This window comes from Neodiprion pinetum, chromosome 2 (assembly GCF_021155775.2).
Source record: "Neodiprion pinetum isolate iyNeoPine1 chromosome 2, iyNeoPine1.2, whole genome shotgun sequence".
Taxonomy (NCBI): Eukaryota; Metazoa; Arthropoda; class Insecta; order Hymenoptera; family Diprionidae; genus Neodiprion; species Neodiprion pinetum.
The window spans coordinates 26,985,402-27,008,787 of record NC_060233.1 but is presented as its reverse complement, the minus strand read 5'-3'; the positions used below and the strand labels follow the sequence as shown (position 1 = coordinate 27,008,787).

General features: G+C 34.6%; 1 protein-coding gene across 3 annotated transcripts in view; it reads left to right on the top strand.

The window, feature by feature from the left end:
- Mp (collagen XV/XVIII-type protein multiplexin) overlaps nt 1–23,386 on the top strand; it is a 156,290-nt gene that overhangs the window by 73,592 nt on the left and 59,312 nt on the right. The window contains exons 1-3 of one of the 3 annotated variants that reach the window (XM_069133337.1): nt 21,360–21,423; nt 21,738–21,820; nt 21,927–22,491. In XM_069133337.1, the coding sequence (XP_068989438.1) occupies nt 22,363–22,491 (129 nt within the window). In that variant the 5' untranslated portion in view covers nt 21,360–21,423; nt 21,738–21,820; nt 21,927–22,362. Of the gene's footprint in view, nt 1–21,359; nt 21,424–21,737; nt 22,492–23,386 lie in introns of those variants that run through there. The other 2 variants (XM_069133338.1, XM_069133336.1) reach the window with 2 other exon arrangements.

Genomic DNA, 23,386 nt, shown 5'->3' with positions numbered 1-23,386 from the left:
GTGAATTTTCGTTTACCGGACTTACACTCATGTATACATCGGTTTATGAACATATTTACCAGACTCGTCGCGGAACACTCGACAGCTCTAGATAACTTCGTTAATAATAAGTCTAATGAAAAGAAACATGAAAGACAAAATGTAGCAGAGTTATCATCGTGCAACTTTAAAAAGCTGTGTGGAAATGGTTATAAATTCGAAACCTTGAGGGTTGTTGAAGGGAAATCAAAACACAAAAAGGGTGGAACGAAATTCAAAACAGCAGAAATACAGGAATTAAAAAAGAAAAAAATCTTAATGAAGTGTAAAATAAACAGTGAGAATCTAAGCGCTTCGGTGTTAATTGATATACAATTTTGTATATTTAGCGAACTTTTCAACATATTTCTTTGCGGTTTTTTCCTATTTCTGATGGTACAATAATAGCTTCTTAATATTCGAGAGTAATTATTGTGATACAATGTGAATTACGATTGTTAGACACAAATTGATTGAAAAAAATCGGGAAAACTGAAGGAATAATTCATTTTCGAGAATGCTACCCCTCTACACATAAACATGTTTTACATAAATTATAAATAGATCCGCCATCTTGAGTTTTTTAAATCCGATTTCAGATTCGTACTCAAAAACACCAAAAACTATATAATACTATTCTGTTATAAAAGTTGACTCGGCACAATAATCTGTGATTCGAAAGGTTAAAAATTCAAAATGCTCTCTTCAGAATTTTCTTCAGAATAATTCAGAAGTTAAACATCCTTGACTCTGATAAAAAAAAAAAACTTCCGACTTTGCTCTGACTTGTTCTTGACCAACAAAAAGCCCAGACGACTTCTCAAATCTTCCTAGCCTCGAAATCTCGCACTGAGTTCGACTAAATGTCTCGTAACAAAAAGGAACGGTAAGAACAAATAAATGAAACGCAATTTAAAATAGCGACGAAATGTTCTTTCACCCGTGAAAATCGTGCTGCAAAAGTAAACAACCCAAAATGATCACGTTTCAGGAATATCTTAAACGACCTTAGAGAGCAGAACCAGCTACATTCGTTCTGTGGATCATACGTGTCGAACGATCATGCCAGAGGGATGAAAAAAATCGTAAAACAGGTTTAGGAGCGTGTCGCGAAGATTTGACAAACCCTTTCGGAACTTATAGCCTTTGGGGATATCGAGAAAATATCACAAGTCTGATCATCGGACGGAACGTCGAGCGAATCGAAGGATGAATCGTCTCGCAAAAGTACAATCAGTAACATAAAAATACGGGGGGAATTCGGAACGGCGGGCGTGGGATTCGAGTATGTATCGTAATGCATCGTATTATCGGAAAATAATAAGAAACGCGAGCCTGCCAATAATTGATTCGCAATTATTTAAGCGGTGTTTTGTTCAGATCAAGTTCATTTTGATGAAATTCCTGTATTTCCATTTACCTTGTGCCTAAATCTCAGGAAAAAAAAACGATTTCAATTTTTACATTATACAGGTCGATGCTTATTTAACTAATTCAAATTGCGTTTGAATGGTTTTTGCATAAGTTTGATTTAGAATGACTACAAATATTTCGATGAATTTGAGATACAATCGTAAGTAAACGCAAAGGGTTAGTTTTAGGCAAATTTTTCGATGTCTTTAAAATCTGTCTTTTAGCCCCCGTTTATATATCTTATTCTCATACCAGTCAGATGAATTTAAACAGTTGCTGGGCCTGGAAAGTAACCATAATTTTATACATTATTTTTCATATTGTGTACCTCGTTAGATTTTTCCGCTAACCGGAAATGTTTCCGAGTGTAAACCGTTAATTTCCTACACGAATACAAAGTTTACCGGATTAATTTTATCGTTACGCCTTTTTTCATTTTCACTAGAATTACATTTCCGCATCAAAAGTCCATCGAATACTTCTGCAAATATTATATTCTCTCGGATGTTGGTTCATATGTGCTCTTCGCAAATAAATGAAGAAAAAAAAAAGTTTTTGCCATCCGATTTCTCCAGCATCCTATTTGATTCACTGTAATATTTCGTTTTCTCTTGTTTTTTAACTCTCCGAATATTTCATTCGGCGGTATTTCGTTTTTTTTTTTTTTTTTTTTCGAAACCTTAATTATTTTTCACCAATCTCTTCATTTTCCGTACAATCTTCCCACGTACAGTTATCATAAGATACATTTTTCGTCATATTTGCGACGAAGCTAAAATCTGAATATGAAGCCAGGTAAAGAAATTGCTTCTTACACCGAGAAAAATGAATACTAAAACCAATTGTTATCCAATTTTATTTATTTTTCTTTTCATGTATGATACACGTTGTATTTCCATATCCTGCGGAAGTGTAAAAAGATCTCGGCGAGAGACACAAGGTAACGAAACATTAAACTGTCCACTTTTTCGGTACCCTCGTATGCAAAAAAAAAAAAATGTTAAGCTACAGATTAGCTGAGAATTTGCTCTGTCAGCTTCGGATGTGAAAAATTTGGAATATCGTCGAAATTTTACCAAGATTCACCGGGGAGACGAAGCCACGGATTTTCACGAATGCCGCAGCGTTGAAATGGACTTGATTTTCAAAGCTGAATGGATCTATCGCCGCATCGCTTATATGCAGTTGAAAATTTGTATTCAGCGTAGAGATAGAAAAAGTGAATAGAGAGAGAGAGAGAGAGAGAGAGAGAGAGAGAGAGAGAGAGAGAGAGAGAAGGCAAGAAGGAGAAAAGGATAGAGTAAAAAATAAAAAAAAAACGCAAAGTGGAAAAATCCAAATACGTAAGTGAACAGAATATGTTACCCGTCATGCTGGCAAATACCGATCGAAGACGTAAAATCCTGTACGGTTACAAGTCATTCCACAAGACATGCGAAAAAGAAATCCGATCGTCGGTTCATTAAATACATTCACGCGAACGAATGAGTGAATTATGGGCCGAATGGAATGGGAGTTTATCGATGAAGATACATCGAGTTAATTAAATGGTAAAAAGGTGGAGTGATTGAACGTGAAATAGAACGAACCCAGTATGGAAATTTTGTCAACAGAGGAGTAATTGGTAATAAGGAGATAAACATGAGAAGAGAAAGTAAATTGAATCGAGGGGTGGTTTGATCCTAGCGGGGATGAAAAAGTGGTTCGATTTTAGATGAGGTTCTTGTGACAATAAACGAAAATGTTGACTGATTAAAATTTCTGCGGCGAATCGATTTTATACTGTTTGGGTTTATGTTTTCAAAGCGAGAATATGATTACAGTGTAAAGCTAATAATTTCAATAATGGATTCTTAGCAGGGTTGATGAAAATTGAATTAATAATATGTGAGAAAAATGGCACGGTTATGGAGAAATTTGCAAAAAATCACACCAGGAATTTCGACCGTGATTGTTATTTGATTTTTATCTTGATACGTGAAGCTTAAAACCCAAGTCGTAGAATCGGGATAAGGTATTACATTCTAACCCCACTTGCTGATCGATAAATTATAATTATATGAAGAGTTATTTAAATTTTAATGTCTCCCCTCGAAGATTCATTAATTTTTAACGAGAGACATTTGTCCTACTTAATTCCGCGAGATTGATAATTTGATTAAAGAATAAGAGAATGGAAGAATAATTACGAACATTTTTGTCACTTAAGGTCTTATTTTTAAACTTTTACTTATTCCATGCGGATACTGCTTTCTTTTCACCTTTGATTTTAATGTAATTCGGGATAATTTCTAAATCACAAATTGTAGCGGTAAAAAAATATTTCGAAATTCATTGGACCCCAAAATTTAACCGCAATTTTTAAACGGACTGTATGCAAAATCTACAGATATTGAAACAGCTTTGATTCAAAATATTTCAGAGCATACACAAGTTGATTCTAATTACTTTTCATAGTTCATATCAACAGCCTGAAAAATGAGGTAATTATCGCTTCGAGTGAAGGTGAAAACGAAATCATAAAATTCTTTTGGCATAAAAATATTTTATCAGCCTACAGACGCAGCAGAAATCGACTAATACATGTTGAAAAGAAATTGAAAAGCCTTCCAATTTCGCGCACATTAATTTCAAGTTGGATATTACAAACAATGTGTGCCTTTCGAATTTCCTTGCTGGTTGATTCTGACTTATTCTTCTCGTATTCATATTCGAGACTAAGATAACAAAAGAAATCACGTAGACGTGGAAAAGTGAATGAAATAGAAATAAATAAACTTACGGTCATTTGTTAGTGAAAAATTTATACTTTTTGGTAATTTTATTCCGAGACAGTTGTATTTCAAGTATTCACCGGGTGATTATATTTGTAAGTTACGATAGTCTTTGAAAATACTCAAAGAGGACAAACAGAAGCTACTCTGATTGTAAAAAACTCTTGAATATCGATGATTGATTTTAAATCACTTGAAAATCGTTACGAATCTAGTGGATTTGTACAAATTCACTCTGCGATGATTTATTTTGTTCAAAACACTTTTTTCGACAAACTCACTGAAACACTTGCTTTCAATACGTTGGCGTCATAAAGTATTTAATTTTACAAGTTGGCATCGACATGTCGTAGATGATTAATAAAATGGAAATATTGAATTGGCTTCTGAAAGAAAAACGAAAATTGGTTCGAGTAAATTCGTAGAAAATATTCTTTCAAATAAAATAAATCGATGAAGAGTGAAATCGAACGAATTCACTAGATAGATCTTGAACCATTTGAAAGCGATTTAAAACTAGCCATTGACAAAGTTTTTTTTTTTACAATTTCGGTATTCGTCATTTTCGTATTTCCACTGATATCTCTGTCACTTGCCAATAGTCAAATTTAAGAAATTTTCATCAAGAATATGATCATCTCGTAATAAAATTGACGAGGAAATCAACTTTTGTAACAAGACATTGTTCCATGGTTTTTAGCACCGCTGATTACGAGTCTGAAATCAGATTTTGAAAATTCAAGATGTTAGATCCAATTTGATGAAAGAAAATTTCAAACTTGATCGAATACGCCCAAAAAACTCTATCCACGAGTTCTTGCGGTCACTGATTAGATTATCCATACTGAATTTTAACATCTGATTTCAGATTCGTAATCAACGACCCCAAAATCCCCAGGACAGACTTTTTTCTTCGGATTTGATCGAATTAGAATTTTTCGTCCGGCATATTGGATCCGGCTTCTTAGGATTTTTGAATACGATTTCAGATTCGTAATCAGCAGCCCGAAAAACTTACACTCTATGTAAAACATTTATTATATGCGTAGAGGGGTAATATTCTAAAAAACGCCCCGTCACTTCAATTTTCACGATTTTTTTCATTCAATTTATCACCAACAATAACAACTTACATTACACCGCAATGATTACTCTCGAGTATCGAAAACCTGTTAGCATGCTATCAAAAGTAAGAAAAAAAAACAAAATCCGCCATGAAATATGTTGAAAAATTCTCTAAATATCCAAATAAAAAAAACAAAAAAAAAAAATAAAATAAAATAAAAAAAGAAACAAACAGATATAAAATAGCTGGTAAAAGTACTTACCGCTACGACTCTCAACGGGGTTAAAAAAAAAAAAAAAAAAATAATAATATCGTAAAGCCCGAGTTGTAAGCAGTTAAAAATTAGACTCTCGATAAGTTTCCAGCTGGGCGCAGATCAAATGTATCAACGGGAATCTCGAGAGGTCCACTTGCGTAAAATATACAGGAGCTGCCACCCCGTCGATCCCACTCCAACACCCCCTCCCCCCCTCCCCCTCCCCTCCCCCCTAGATAGACGCACCGGGGGTTGCGCCAAAGCTGCGGGCTTCTGGCCGGAGAGAAAAGCGTCTACGTTAGTTCATCGGCTAGCCGCGAGGCGGCAGCAGCTATCCTATCGCGCGCCCTTAAACGAACCGCGATGAAGATATCCGACATTCATTTCGAAAGGTGTAAGGCTGGGTGGTCTTTAATTTTAAAAAATTTTTATTTCGATTTCCATTCTCCCGAAATCATGCCGACGACACGGTTTCGACCCTCCTGTGTATTACAGGGGATGTAACTGCCTTGGATTATTTCTCTCGGTGTGTCGAACACGCGTTTGAAGTGACGCGTTCACTGTTCGAAAAGTTTCGTCTTGTTTACCCGAACTCAGAGGATGATTATAACTTGATTGCACGGATATTATGCCTAAGCTCATTATTCAACTTCGCGGGGCTTGGTTCGGAGGATATAATATTCCTGGGAGTTGTTTAGATATTTGAGATAAATTTCTTTCTTTCTTCTTTTATTTTGTTGCGGATTTTTTTATTCCGTCTCGTTTACGGCACATGCGCACCTGAATTTCACCATACGGATTAAATTATTTTTTACGCATAGTTAGTGTCTGATTGGATTTAACTTTATGGTTATTTACGAATGTCTGATCTACGCAGGGGAAATTTTTTTTTCCAACACACGAGTGTAATTTTAAAACAAAATAAAAATAAACCTTGTCAACCCTGTTGGTAATTTATTTTTCGAGAAGCATAATATCTTGGATCAAGTTAAGAAAGGGAATCAGTGATTTGAATGAGGGATAAAGACTTCCAAGAATTGTTTTAACAGTTGATTTTTGTTTTGTCAGCAAGATTCATTAATATGATATAGATAATCGTGTTTAGATATTTTTATTTGTTGAAAAAAAAAAAAAATGATCTGTAGGCAATGTTTAGAAATAATTCAAATGAGAATTTAATTATGAGCGATCGAGGTTTTCAGAAGTAGACAGTAAAGAAATTCTTCGTTGTAACTTCACGTTTTTTCTAATGAAATAATGAAATATACACTGTGTAATTGAATTAATGAAAAATTGTGAAAACTGATGTCATGTGCCGGTGATTATTACAGCGATTCAAAAGAAAAAAAAAAACGAATTCCAATCTCAAGATAAGAATCATTAAATTTGTTGATAAATTCGTGATTACCGATAGAGTTTTCCTCATATCTTTTTAAATGTAAATTTTTTTCGAATTATTGAATTGAAAGTAGAAAAATACGAATCTCAATAGGAAAAATATCACTGACTGATAATTTCTCAAAAAAAAATGTTTATAATTCTATAGCTGGTTTCAAATATAATAATTAACTACATTAAAAATACGTATTCTTAGATAATAATTTAGAAAAAAATATGAAATTATATCAGCAAATTACAAAATATGTGATCGGATACGTTTTTCCTCTGCGACAAATTCAATTTCCAAGAAACTGTCGTAGCGTAAATATGCAAGAAGAAAAAACTGATCAGATTAATCTTTACAGTTATAATTCAAAAGCAGTGACAGCGATCGCAAGTATTCAAAACTTTTTCAATTTTCATCTTAGCACCCTTTGAAACAAAGTATTCAATGGACCTTTTTTCAAGGTAACAGGAAAATTCGTGCGGATATAATTCAGTCTCGTATAAATTGCAATGGAAATCCTTGAAAGACCTTGTAATACCAGGTACCATAGATTACTCGAGGGTTCAGACAATATACCGGTTCGATGCAAATAACCGTGTGCAATTTTCGTCTAACGCGGTAAACTTGATTATACAATCAGAATAATATAGGTAGCTGCCACTGATTTAGAATTTTAGCATACCGAACTCGATTGATATTAGGTTTAAACCGTCAACGAAACACTTTTTATTATTTCATTTTTTTCAGATTATTCTCTCTTTTTTTAATATTATTATTTTTATCCAAAAATAATGAATCTTAATCCGGTGAAAAGTGTATCAAATTCAACGATTTTTTCATCAGTAATATTGATAACCAGTCTACTCTTGAATACGTGAAAACTTTTCAAGAGTTCGCAAACTTTCGTTGAATTGACAATTGTGAAAATATTTCCGAGAGTTCGCATGAACACAAATTGTATAATTAAATTCAGAAAATTTCCGATTCCTAAACAATTAATTACACACGAATGAATATCGTTGGTTGAAAATACATTCGCTTCGAGTATGATATTCAAGTGGCTAATACCGCAAGCTTTGATGGTTCATACACCAATAAAACAAGCATGTAACGTATCCTCGACTCCATGCTTCTGTAAAGTGTACGAGATTGCAAAATCTTGCTGCGGGCGGATATGAAATGAAATTTTGTTCATTCTTGGTGATGTTGAAACGGTACGGGAACACTACGCAAATTTTTTTTTTTTTACCTTCAACCTTTTTTCGTTTCTCTTTTTTTCTCTTTTTGTTCATAACCGCTGAAAAAAAGTATTTTACAGCCTCGACTCCGTTCGATATAGCGAATAACCGAACGCATCCGTAAATGAAAAAATATAATCAACGATTTAGCGTGAGAGAGATTTTAAAGTAGGAACGTTGGATTGAAATGTTGCAAAAACTTTGGATGAAGTGTTAAAAAAAAACGTTTTAAAAGTGCGTGAAATTGACGGCAGAGAAACTTAAGTAATGTGAATTAAATAACCGTTGACTATTTATAATCACGCGAAGAATGAGAAATATTGTGGACAGATGATTGACTGCTGCATACGTTCGTATATTGTGGTGTTAATTAGCACCCGGTACAATGAATTCCACAACCGGCCGCGTGAATTTAATATGAAATTATATAGATCTATTGTTAATCTTGTTGCCTCTGCCGCGCGCTTCGTTTCGCTGAACAACGTAAAAGCTCCGGTTCCAGTTGAGTTTTCTCCGAGGAAGAACGAATTAACGCTGCAATGAGTACGAATCCGATTCGGCAAGGCTCGCTGCAACATGTGGCCAATTTATGAATACACAAATATCGTCAAGCTATAATTAAATATTTTATCTCCGTCGAAGTTATTTTTTTTTTTTCGTTGAGAAGCGGCTAACCAGACGCATTGTCGACAAAATCAAAGATTTAAAAACCGGATAAAGAACGAGTGAAAGAAGAGGAATCCTTCGAACAAAAATCAAGATTCGACCAGTCAGTATGGCTATGGTAATTTCACCTCGGAACAAGATAATGACGCTGTGTTTGCTGATTGGTATAATAGTGTTAATGGCGTTAATTGTTACCGGGGTAATTGGCGTGTGGCAGCAGAACAATGCAAAACCGCCTTCCGGAGGCTCGAAAGTGATCAGCAGTCGGCTACAGCAGTTTACCGGCTACACAGCGAGCAAACATGTAAGTTGATTGTTGAACAGAGCAGCTCTGACCTAGGGGCGAACAATATTCGCGAGATCTTTTACGGCGAGGCATGATTAAGCTCGTTGAAAAACCTGAAGGGCGTAATTTTGCAGTATCAGGTTATTTGTGTACCTAATATAATTTGGCATTATTATACTCGTCGCATTAAGTGTACCTATTCATGGGTAAAGCCGGAAATTGTATTTTACTAAGGTTCATAATTGGACGACTCTTTTATTACGCTTTACTGCATGGAAAGATCTTTACGTTGCTACTCTGCTCCGAGATTCTAATAATTTCGAGATCCTGAACGGTTAACCTTTTTACCAAGCCGTATGAGTTTGTGGATGCAAATATTTGAAGCCGCAGGTTTAACAGGTTTCAAAATGACTTCCGATCAGAACTCTTCGATGGTTAATAATTCGGGCAATTTTTATGCATCTTGCATTTCGGTGCACGGATTTTTTCATTCTCAATCTTTAATCAAGACTCGATATCGTGGATTTCTGACCGTCGATGAAAATCAGCATATTTTTCCGTAATTTTTCACAAATCTCGGTGAAATTTACCCCTTAAATTTTCGAAAACTTAGTGCCAGTTTGAATACCTTCCTAATTGACAAACCTACCGAAAAAGTATTCGCAGGAAGTGAGTTATATTTTGGCAAATACTTTCGTTCAAAAGAAAAGTGGAAAAGTTTTTCGTGCCTGTTTTCCGTCCACAAAGTGTCCGTTTTTATGACTTTATCGTATCTACGAAGCACAGGGTGAATCTGCGAACGCGCATGCGCGGAGTTTAGAAAAGACCACGTCTAACTCCTAGGACTTCAAAGTTGTCTTTTCTGCACCGCGCGCATGCGCTGTGGCAAACAAATCGGACATTACACGACCCTAACCTCAATTTTGCAACAAGGTTGCATCGCCTCGCGTGTTATATGCTATTACACGAGGAAAAACCAGCTCTATTAACTACGATATTCTATATAACTGAAGGAACATGGACTTTAGCTATACGGCCGGATTTCTCGCTCCTCGTTTGAGGTTTCCTCACACTTGGTACTCGCAACAGTCACTCTCGACCTAGGAGACGTTCAGGGTGCAGGGTGTAGGTAACTGCAGTTTGCCTGTCGAATTGTTGTTTTCATGCGACCCGCGAGGATTCCAACTCTACAGATGCCCCCGGAGTCGTTTAGCGTTCGTTCAGAGTTTCCAGCGTTTGATTGCAGTCCTGGATATCTCAGTCCACATGACTTAACCCCCTAAACTTTTCACGATACCATCGCTTCAGATTTCCTTTAGCATTCGCTGCGCTAGGTTGAAAAAGATTTACGAAGAAGTTCGCTGCGAGTACGTTTTCAAAAATTGAAAAAAAAAAAAAAAAATTCCTCGTAGAACGAAAACCGGTGAAATTCATTCCTCCACGCACTATCTGTATTTGATTTAAAAAATTCCAGATCGATGTGCCGCATATTGGCAATAGAATTTTATTGAAAAATACCTACAGGCATAGTTCAGGTACGAACTTATACGAAGCTGCTCGTCGATCCGCTATCAATTATTGTCCCAATTTGCGATTCTACGAACCGTCGTAGAACGTCGCTCGGAATATTTTTACACACCGTTGAATTTCCCTTCTCACAATGAATTGGTAAAAACTTACAGTTCGCGTCCCAGAATTCCTTGAAAATCATAACGAAAAGCCTTGATGCCCAAAAAAAAAAACTTTTCGTAAATAACTTGAAATAAACGATGCGGAAATGGTGTCTATTAATTAAATCTGCACTTAAGAATCGAGTATTTTTGTACTCTGCGAACGTCGTGTAATAACAGCAACTAACGTGACAGATTCCACATTTATAGAGCAAGTTCTACCCGCGTTGATCAAACGCGTTCTTCAAGTAATAATTGGCGCGTTACTCTACGTTATAGCTACGCCGCAATGACTTTCAATCGTGCATTCTAGACTCTTTGACAAAATATAACTGAAGCACTGGCAGCACTCTAGATTCTACATTCCGTCGAGTAGTCGGGCCTGCAAATCGAAGCGTGTTAAATTCCTATACGTGCCTTCCGCGCAGCTTCAATCGGATTCATCTGATGATTTGGTTCTGTATTGACCTACAGACACGTAATCGTGTTTCTTCGTCAAAGGATCCTCAATTATCGGTCACGATTATTACTGTTTCATCGAATCTGTATTTTACGTTTTTTTTTTTTTTTTTTTTTTAATCGTGTGTTCAATTTATTACAGGTTAGTTTCCTCGTGTAAGGTTTGAATTTTCGTTTTTTATCGAGAGGAGATCACACGCACGAATGATGAGGAACGGAAATCTGTCAATTTTCTGATAATTACTTTACTTAAATTTGTCGGAGATTGATTCGATCACGACTGATATTTTTTCGTGTCATTAATTCAGGTATCCAAGTTTCGACGATCCTGAAAGCTTGTCAGCTTTACGAACTTTTTGACCACACCTATATTCGCAAAAATAAAGCAATCGATGCACTGCTTCTTAGTTTTATCCTGATCGGCAACAGTGCGATGGAAGAATTCGATAGCTGCGGTAAATTTGCATACATTATATAACTCCGATAAAAACAGTCGTGTTATTTTTATTTAATATAAAAGTTTCGTAAATCTCTGCGAAACTTTTTACAATTATTATACCCACATCAGTGTGGGTATAACTTTCAAAATCTAACTGTTGTGATAACTATGACGGTTATTCATAAATTGAATGATGGATGGGCAGAGGAATTTACTTGACACTTGGAATCTTTTTCAAGTTCCCCAGATTCTTGGAGTAACCACAACTACACTCTGTTATTATTATTTTAATGTGTAACATGGAATAAAACAGCGAGTCGCGAAGCTTTCACGGTAATTAATAAGCCTGCATACATGTATATATGCGTGTTTTCTTGTAACGCGACCTAGAAAAAAAAATGTAAAAAAAAAAACGTAATCAATGAGGGTAAAATCTTTCTCTGGTTATTATTAAAATCGCCATTTGTCTTCGTACTGTCGAATATATTCCCCGTGTAACTTGATGGGTTGTATTGATGGATGGAGCTTTTTTGAATTCCCTGTTCTGCGGTGTTGATAAAAATAGAGAAAGCAAGAAAGGAACACGGCTAAATTAACTCGTAGTTCATGAAAATTCGTACCGCTCGATTTGCACTGGGAGAAATATAAAACTCCCTCGTCGTGTCTGTGTCGCTTGTCTAATGGTGTAAGGACGTATCCGCAAATAAGGTGAATTTAGTGGGTTAAAAGGCGTGTCGTTATTTATTTATTTATTTATATTTGTTTTTTCCATAACTCATATCTACACTAAAATTAGCCGAAAAATAAAGTAAAGGTGAAAGACCTTATGTTTGGTGGAAATTTCTTTTTTGCTTGTTGTCGTGTAAACAAAAAATGGATATTTTGGAGCATATCCCAAGGTTTTTAGTGTAATGGAAATGATATCGTAATAAAATGGGTACAAATATTCGAGTGCTACAAAATATATATTGAAAAAATTCTTATTCATAAATAATGACCCCATTTTTGATCCACTCTTACAAAATTCAAAATTTGCTCCAAAGCATCTATTCTTTCGAGCAAAAAAATTAAAAGAGTTATAGCTCAATTGATATGTTTTTCTTTTCATATATATATATACATATATTCATATTTTTGTGAATACCTAAGAATGTAGTCCAGAAAGACCATTCTTTCATATTAACATGGAGAAAAAATTTGTTTCATAACTCTTGTAAAGAATTCCAAAGGTTCGATATTTCTGGAACAGTTACGCAAATTTAATCACGCTTCAATTTTCATCTTGCTATGAAAATTTTTACTCCTTGAAGCAAAATAAAAAAATAAAAAATAATTTACTTTCTGGATCTCTGCATATATACGCCACTTGAAATTTAAAAGAAAAACCGTGTATATTGGCACGTATTCAATATCCACTTCAAAATTGATTTCATTATCGGAAAGTATATTTATACAGTTATAAATCAGTGTACACTACAGAATACATCCAAATTTCTTTCAGTAAAGTATTAAAATATTACCCTATCAATCTGGCCGAAGGTTCGTGGATCTGCCAATATATCAGTAACTCGAGCCATATTATTTTTCCCGAGGATAAACTTGCAATTCGTATTGAAGAGAGAAACAAAAAAGAAAAAGTATGGAATATAAACCGCTAACAATTCGTTGGTAATTCCTTCAGATTTTTGCCCGCGTTTCTAACGATGCAGGTGTTGCGAACGTCAATAAATAGTGCTTGAAATCGCGATCGTGGCGGATGGGGAACAATTATAAGTTAGAGTATTCTCGTAGAAACGTCTTGCACAGGTGTAGGAGTACGGCTAGCCGAGGATAGACGTAGAGATTGGCCCGATTCATCCATAGCTGCAGGTATCAGCGGTAACAAGCCCGTCAGTAACTTGTCAGGATTTGACGAGGCACTGATTTATAATCCAAAGCAGAGCTCGGCACGCCAGTGCAACAACGTATGAAACTTAACTTTCTGTGTATACAGGTATCATACCTGTATCACGCGATCGTTACGCAGGCATTTAATGGGTAACAACGTGAGGTGAGTGAGCGAGTGAATCCCTCTGAATTCGATTTTATGCAGGGAGCAGAAGTCGACGCTCGACGTTGAAGATCGATAAGAATTTTATTGGAATTATTTAGGAATATCCTACGTCCGATAGATGTATAAAGTTCCCCCGCATATTTTTATTGGTATTTAGTTTCGAAGACACTCATCAGACACTTCACTGAAAAAAATTTCATTTATTATGGTAACCAGAAAAATTCAGTAAAACAGGTATCGCTAAAAAAACTGTTTGAATATTGTTGGAATTACGAAAAACGAGGTGCGCCCAACTATTTTGCGCTGTCGTCGATCCTTTTTTCGTAATTGCAACGCAAAATCAGTTTCTGAGGTTTACTCTACTTTTTTAGTTAAACAAGGCTTTAACGTCAATTTGTTGTTGCACAAGCAACAGTGATGGTAATGAGAAAGAATAGTATCGGATACTAAACTTTCCGTTAACAGCTAGAAAACTAATTTTCATTTTCTACCCAGAACTATATTTTTCGATTGTCGTAAAAAATGAAAATAGCTCAGGACTGAGCGGTAACAGGAACTAAAAATTTCACTCAATGTTGGAAGAAATCTCTACGCCACTCAACTGGTCTAGTTCTGATCCACTGTTTAGAAGACTTTTACCAAATAAAGTTATTTTGAAGAAACGTTTTGAAAATTTATTTGTTAAAACCAGTCTTAAGAATTCATTACATATGTTCTCTTTTGTGATTGTTTTTTTTTTTTTTTTTTTCTTATGAAAACTTATTAGAGTGGTGAAAAAAAAAAATTGTCTTTTTTCGCTCTTACCCACTCAAACGATAGTTTTTGATAGAAAAAAGATCTTCCCAAAAGATGAGCCGTCTAGCTCAAGTTTAATAAGCCGCTAATTCGATTTTTATTTCCCATTCATTTAACAAGGGAAAATTTCACTTTTCGTTAACGGTTCAAACACTCGTAAAGTCTTCAATATTTTTGAGATTCATGCACAGATCCTTAAAGCTGATTTTTCAAACTTTCCAAACCTTTATGACAAAGCATAGTTATCGTCATTAGAACACATATTACAATTATCTGAAAACTATCGATTTTATTTTTTTGATAAAAATCGGTAGTTTTACTTTTTTTTTTTTAAGCACTCCAACGCTTCTACAAATTATAGTGTCCTCAATTGAGACAAATTTTTTATAGAAATTTTTACGAACATATTCAAATTTTGTGAAACTTAAAATACAAGTAAACGAAAATCGGAGAGAAACAAGTTATTGTCAGAATGAAATTTCGGAAACTTAAACTAAGCTCAAAAATGCGCACATCGACATCTCATTCAGATTATGTCGGAGAAAAATTGAGTGAAAGATTCATCTCTGGGAATAAATCCCTCTTTTAGGAATTGGAAATGTAGGATACGTGTCTTGCAGTGTACTCAAGGTGTAACTTATGGTGCTACACAGGGCCCTGTAAGGCGTTGCTGCATACGTACTGCCTGATTGTAAGTTCCGAATAGAAAGAACTAGTAACGCCGGCTATCTTCTCCGAACTTCGTCTCGTGCGTTGAAATATTCAGATGCCAATGTCTCGAGTTCTAATAATAGCCCTACCCGAACTCCGGATTAACTAATTTTCAATCAGCTACGGAAACTTAAACCACCACTGTCTCGAAAATGGCAGCAAGAAATGAAAATCGATTGGTTTTATCAATGAGTAATTGGGAAATATATTTTCCGCACCTATACTGATTGTGAGAGAAATTTTTATTTCCGGTTACCGCTCAGTCCTTAACTATTTTCATTTTTTACCACAATCGAAAAATATAGTTCTACGTACAAAACGAAAATTAGTTTTCTAGCTGCTACCTGAAAGTCTAGTATCCGTTACTATTCTTTCTCGTTACGATCGCTGTTGCTATATTTTCGCGTAACTGTTGCGAAAGTTTAATGCTCGTGCAACAATAAATTTACGTTAAAGCCTTATTTAACTAAAAAAGTAGAGTAAACCCCAGAAACTGATTTTGCGTTGCAATTACCAAAAAAGGATCGACAATAGCGCAAAATGGTTACGCGTATCTTGTTTTTCGTAATTCCAACAATATTAAAACGGTTTTTTTTACGATAGCTGTTTTACTGAATTTTTCTAGTTACCGTAACAAATTAAATTTTTCTCAGTATATAAATCAATCACAATCGACATAATTCGTATTTTCTTTATGCTATTTACAAATTAATAAGAAATGAAATTTGGATAATGATCAAAAAGAAAAATGGGAGGAAAATAACGTCTATTTTAGACCGAGTCTTTCCAATTACATACAATTTTAAGAGGTTGGCCAATGTAAACTAAAATCGGCTATGACGAAAATTTTTTATATTCAATGGCAGAATTTGGTTATTGTATTTTGGAGTAAATTTATAATACCTGTTTCTACGCGTGGAAATATGAAGACGGAGCTTTTTTTAAGTAATATTTTTGTTTTATTGTTATATTATTCATAGTTCGTTTTGAACGACGTTCGGTAGAATTGTTTACAATTAGTCTCGCCGAATGAGAAGTTGACTGTTTTAAAATAATATTCAGAAAAACAATTTGTTTTTTAGTAAATAACCCGTGTTTTATTAGAAACTCATTTTGGATAGACAGAAATAATCAATCAAAATACGAAACAGTTTAATGTCGATTTAGTGTCTCTATTTTCGTTAAATTATCACATTTGTATCCTTCAATTCGACGGAATCTTTTCGAAATCAGCAAAATGAAAAAAAAAAAGAAAAAAATATCTAAAAGTCTTGATAAACTTTCAGTATCGATATTGGTAATTCTGCAATGCTTTCGAGAGTCGGAAAATTTCTCTTACTCTCTGACTAGAAATTCGAGTGACAAATTATCATTTTGTTTTTGACACGGGGCTCGTTTTATCGGATGATTTTGGACTTGATCCATTAAAGCCCAAGAAAAAACTGGGTCAGGTAACATCAAACTAACTATTCCATTCGTAGCAAAATGGAGAAATGAAATATACTTTTTTTTCTCATGTTATTTGCAATAGTTCATAAAAAAAAAATACTCAAAGAAATTATACTGGAAGTTGTTATTTTCAAAAACTGACGGCACGAATCGATTCTACGGGAAAAATCACGAGGAAAACTTATGTGACATATTTTTGTCAGAGTTAGTTTGTCGGTATGAAATCGAGCTGAATGAAAAATTCTCCATAATTTCCACCATAAAAACTATAACATTAACAAATTGAACTCTGACGAAAAAATGTCACGCAAGTTTTCCTCATTATTTTTCCCGTAAAATCGATTGACGCAGTCAGTTTCTAAAAATAACAACTTTTGGTATAATTTGTTTAAATAATTTTTTTTTTTTTTAGACAATTGAAAATAACGCAAAAAAAAATATTTATACACTATCTACCCGTTTTGTGTGAACGAAATAGTCAGTTCGATCCTAGGTTTTAATGGGTTGATCTAAACTAAAATACTAAATACGAACTAAACAAGTTTTGGATTTTATAGGTATAGCAATTTTTGAGTTATTCCAGTAATAAAATTAAGAAACAGAATACTTCATTCGCCGATGTTTTATGTGCTCGAAACGCATCCCAGGAAAAAGTTTTCGGTCCAGTCCAATCCAGGTCAACTAAATCAATCACATTTCCTTATTTTCCGATTTTCTATGCTTTTTGAGTTTGTCTACTTCGTGCGTCCGTTTTATTTCACAAGGACAAATATATTCTCAATAAATATCAGTCTCCTCCTCTGGGATTTATGTGTAAACATACGGAAAGAGTTCAAGTGAATTGAATCGGAATTGATATCGTGTATACGTGTGCATATAATATGGAAAACTATCGTAGTAATATCTTCCTTTGCTATATAATGCTGCATTATGTACGTCTACTTACTTTCCGTACAGCAGAAGATGCAGGGAAACGATCCAATAAATATGTACTTCGGTACTAGAACAATATATTTTACATTACACGTGTTTGCAGAGTTTAAATAAAAACGCAGAAATCCAACGACCTTGTCTATAATTATTTAGACGAATCGATCGGCCTTATTGATATTCGTGTGTGAAATTTTTTCTTGGTATCCAAGATCGATGATGAAAAATATCTGCAAGATTTTGACGTTTCAGCCTCTTGTTGGGGGTCCTCCTCAGAACTATTTATTGCGAATATGTTATATTTTATACCGAAATGTACCTTAATTCAATTTTCTCGGTAAAATATTTTTTCTACTCGTCGAGAATCTCGAGTGCCACGATGCCAAGTTTTTTTACACATTTTCAATACACTGCCGGATAGCCGGTAAAATTTACAGCGAAGTTAAAGGTATCACGTTGGAAGAAAAAAAATCAATTTAAATTGCGTTTTTTGATGCCATTCGGTGAAAAATATGACATGTATTGCATTAAATAGTTCATGGAAAAAAATAACGTTTTACGTTGAAATTTTTTTTCTCCCACTTTCGGTACGCTCTGAAAATAAAATAAACGATTAAAAACCAATGTTATACTCGCTAATTTAGCGTAAAGGACTCCTTAAGGTCAATCGCTGAACCTACTTCTGCCTTTTAAATGTAAACAAACCCAAAATCTCTGATGTGAATCATACCTATCGTTACGTTCGTTAATTTTTTTCATATTGAGCTTAATGATAAAGTTCCTCACGTCATGCGTCAGTTGGAAAGGGGAAAGACTAATAAGCGCGGAGAAAAGAATTTTGCACAGAGTAATACAGGAAATTGTACCTGAGACGATAAGATCAAAGCTTTTATTATATACCTGGTGTAACGTAATTGGAACTCTTCTAAGAGTAACGTAAAAATTGGAGAAAATGAAATTCCGAGGCTTTGTACATGCAGTATTATATTCTATAAAAATAATGTGAACAAACTTGAAAAGAGTACACTGAGAAAAATTTCATTTGTTATAATAACTAGAAAAATTCAGTAAAACAGGTATCGTTAAAAAAACTGTTTGAATATTGTTGGAATTACGAAAAACGAGGTACGCGTTACCATTTTGCGCTATTGTCGATCCTTTTTTGGTAATTGCAACGCAAAATCGGTTTCTGAAGCTTACTCTACTTTTTTTAGTTAAACAAGGCTTTAACGTCCATTTATTCTTATACAAGCATTAAGTTTTCGCAACAGTTGCAAGAAAATATAGTAACAGTGATAGTAACGAGAAAGAATAGTAACGGATACTAGACTTTCTGGTAACAGCTAGAAAACTAATTTTCATTTTGTACCTACAAATATATTTTTCGATTGTGGTAAAAAATGGAAATAGTTAAGTACCGACCTGTAACCGAAACTAAAAATTTCTCTATGTAGGATATTATATAAAATAATTTCAGTTGGAAAATCAATTTTCAACTTTGCACGATTTACGATGTTGTCCGAAAGTTAATTCAAGACACTCGCATAGAATGAGTCGATGATCACGAATGGATTCAACAATAAAAATCGTCATCACGGAGAATAATATCTCACAAAATTCAGTATAGTCCAGTAAAAGGAAAGCAACAGAAATAGAAGAAGTTTTCTTATTTTCAAGCAACGAAGCCTGCACACGTGAAACGGTGCCAGAAAAACAAAATTCGTTACTTTGTAAGAAACGCGGCGAAACTTTTGGTTGATAAGAAGTAGAGAAGAAAGAAGAAACTCGAAACAAAAAAAAAGGAACAAACGAATCACAAAAAATACACGTAATAGACATGTATGGAGCATGCCATGCTAAATTCGACATGTTGATTCGGTAATATTGTCGACATTTTTTCGCTAATAACAGTCGCAATTCATTTGAAAAATATCTTTTTCTGCAACGACATGTGCATTCAAAATACAAATATACTCTTCTTAAGTCCTTGAAGGTGTTTATTCATAAACTTTTTAAGGTTCTGCCGTTTTTAAAATTTTTCCAAATGTGTTAATTATTTCATTTTCTGTTTAGACAGCTTCAAGATTAATCCCGTGATTTATCTACTTTCTTGTTTTCTCGAGCACTCCGGATAATTTTTGCTTGATAAAAACGAGCGTTCAACGCGTTGAAAATTTTACTCAGAACAAACGAAACTTCGGACAGGTTTAATTATTTTTCCGCATCTTCAAGCGCTATGATTATGTTAGTTTACAGCTTCGATATACCTTTGAAAATTTTTGGGAAAAATCAAACGAATTAACAATCGCTATCTACATAATTTTAACGTAATCTTAACAGGGTAGAAAATATATTCCATTTATTTTATCTCTCGCTATATGCAGAACTAAAATTTTTAAAGCGGTTGATCAAATATCGAAACAAATCAACTTGACGTCTGAAAATGATTGAAGCTAAGTATTAAAATTTGGAAAAAGACGATACTTGGACAAGGTTTTTAATATCTATGAATAAAAAATAATCGCATAAATAAAATATTCCGTTAATAAATCGAATGTTTTTGAGTTGATACTGTGATATGAAATATTTTGAACGAAATCAAAAAAAGTGATGGTAAAAATTGATTCATTTGACACGGACTGCCCTGTATACTGAATTTAAGACATCCATGGTGAATATAATGCACGTATAATATTTTCAGCAAGTATAATCTGCGAAAGCATCGCGCTGCCGTTGTTGCAGAATCGGATCAGAGGTAGAGATACGCATCGCATATATTTCGCGCGTATAACAATCGGCCAATTTGAGTCGAAGCTGTGAAAGCTCAGGGGAAAACAATGGAACGACACGCAAAAACGTTGCCGGAATGTCACTGCGCCATTGTGCAGAAATTTTATTCGCACCTTCGGCTTTCGTTGAGAAATTCAAATTTCGTTTCACCGGCAAAGTTGGATCAGTGAAGAAAGAGAAGAAGGAAAATTATCGCTTGGGTATCGTTGCCCACAAAACGCTCGAAGTCTAATCAGAAATATATCGTTCCTGTATGATTATTAGGAATAAAAATAATCACGTATCTTGATTTGAAATTTTTCTTCTCTCATCTTCGGATCAATCGAAATTTTCACAGGCATACACGCGACACGTAGAACAGGACGGTGAAATTTTTTCCCACGTTATTAAATATACTTGCGATGACCAGAAATTTGTTGTAAAATTCGAGACTTTTGGAATGACAATCACAGACTTGATTTCTTTCTGTTTTTTTTTTTTTTTTCTCTCTTCGTCATCGTGATCTTCTTGAGGTACACGCGATTAATCGATCTTTTAAACGATCGATCGATCGTTCCTCTGACTAATCGATTAATCGGTACATCCGACGTTTAGTTTTTCTCACCATTTCCGTTATTCGTTCCTTTCGATCGATCGATTATTCCACCTTTTCGATCCAACGACGGTTTTCCGATCAATCATACTGTCCAATAAATCGGCCCTTCCAACTAATCCCACAGCCCTGATACTAACGTCTATCAATCTATATTAATACCGACAACAATTATGACGAATCGATAGCGTCAGGCGATAGAAATATCCGTGAGGCTTGTACCCGACGACAGTGACTGTGAAACGAGTCTTGTAAAGAAGGTGAAGTACACACGTGTATTTCTTCTTCTCCTCCCCCGCTCAATGTTCTCCACGATGCAGCAGCTTGGCCTGCCGGAGTCAGAATACAGGAGACAGTCATCTCTTGGCAATCGTTCGCGTCACTCGGTTGAATTACGACAGATATCCAGTAATGATAAGTTATCGGAAAAGGTTCGGTACCTGCAACAGGTCGCCATCGGCCTAACCTGATATTCTATTTCGCTGCACGTGATTTTACACGTTTGTGTATCTTTGTGTATTTTTGTTTATTTATTTATTTATTTATTTATTTATTTATTTTTTTGATCATTGCTTTCCCAATATCAAGCGAAAGAGAGTTTTATATTCGTTGGTCTGAGTCGTTTTTGCAGATGCCTGTTTAAGGTTGAACCAAAAACTGTGCGTCTTTTGCCTTGATCATGTAACGTAATGAATGACATATTGATGATTTTTTTTTTTTTTTTTTTGAATCTTTATATTTCTAGCTGCACGTGGCTGATTTTTAAACCAATCACGTCGTGAATAGAGATTTGAAATTTCAGAGAAGAGGCTTTGAGGGACCAATCGGGTGGGTATAATTTTTAAAAGGGAGCGAAGAATGAAAAGAAATTGAGATTAGTGTAAAGTTTGACGATTTATTAACGATCTTTGATTACTTCCATTTCCTCATACAGGAGAAGAATGGGAAATGAGAAATTCGAAAATTGACAAGACAAGCAGTAAGAATTGGAGGGAAATAAATAAAGGGACAGTAATTAGGGAGCATTGCACGGACGGAACTGAAATTTATGACAGTGATGAAATAATAAATAGTGGGTATAAAAATTGAATAACAATCGACTTCGAAGTTCGAAGGAATTAAGGTGTGGATTATAAATCAAGGCTAAATACAGAGTGATGCGTAATAGAAAAAGCGTGCCCGCCAGCGTTGCGTACCGGCATTAATAATCGTGAATTTGAATTAACGGTAGGTACAAGAATCTGTGTCCTCAAACCTGCAACTCTTGAAATCCATTTTTGCGTCATCAGGGACGTTAAATTTCCGTGTATCATACGTTGCACGAATACAGAGTTATACGTTGCACGTATCAGCGAGACTCGTCGTCGAAAATGGTGAATATTATAAACAGATTGATATTTTACTACTATTTGGTTATGTCTTTGAAGGGGATTCTTCAGTCGCTCGACTTGTACCAAGGAACTGATCCGTATTTGGTTAAATGCAACATCGGAAATGACGTAAGTATACATTTTAATAAATTCATTTTTCTCTAATATACCCACACGTATTACATTCACGGTCAGAATATTAGGTTATTTAATATTTACATTATGTTATTGTACGTAGATTAGAGTGTTTTTTTTTTTTTTTTGAAACTTTTTTTTTTTTTTTGCTTACTTAGATTTTAGTCTCAAACACAGCCTCGTGAAACCGGAACTCGGTGGTAAAATTCTAACGGGTGCCTCATCCGGTTTGAATTTTTCAAACGCTCTATAGATCCGAAACACATTCTCGAAAACTGTACGAGCTGGGAAATTATTTTTGATTCTATTTTGTGGTTAGTCAAATTTTCTGTACAAAAAGTTATCTATAAAAGGTATCTTGTGTTCACTACGAACGTTTAAGAGGAAAAAAAAGTTGAAAAGATAAAAAAATAACACCACTCTTATGTGACTGTAAATGAAACTTGGCTGAAAGTTATCTTGAAAGTTGAATAATTTGGAATTAAAAAATTAGCGATGCAATTATACTGGACAAAAAAGCACGATAATAATGACAGTGTGCGTAATTTCAAGAAGAAATGAAAAGTGAAGTAACAAAGGAAAGAAAGAAAAACGTCGTCCTATCTCAGACGGGTCGAAGCGAATTATGGATTTGTTTTTAACTCGGACGGATTTTTAAGACTCTTAATTAAATTCTAAGGGATCATTTGTCGTATTCAATTAGTTTTCAAGGAAGAGATATATTTTAATGACATTTAATCTGACACGGTACGGATAACTGTATAAATCAACTTTTTTTGCTCCACTCTACTATATACCTATAATTTATAGATGCGCCGATATTCACTCTTCGAGTTGTTAAGAAAATGAGAGTGGAAAAGATGCAAAGAAAACTTTCTGAAATGACGTA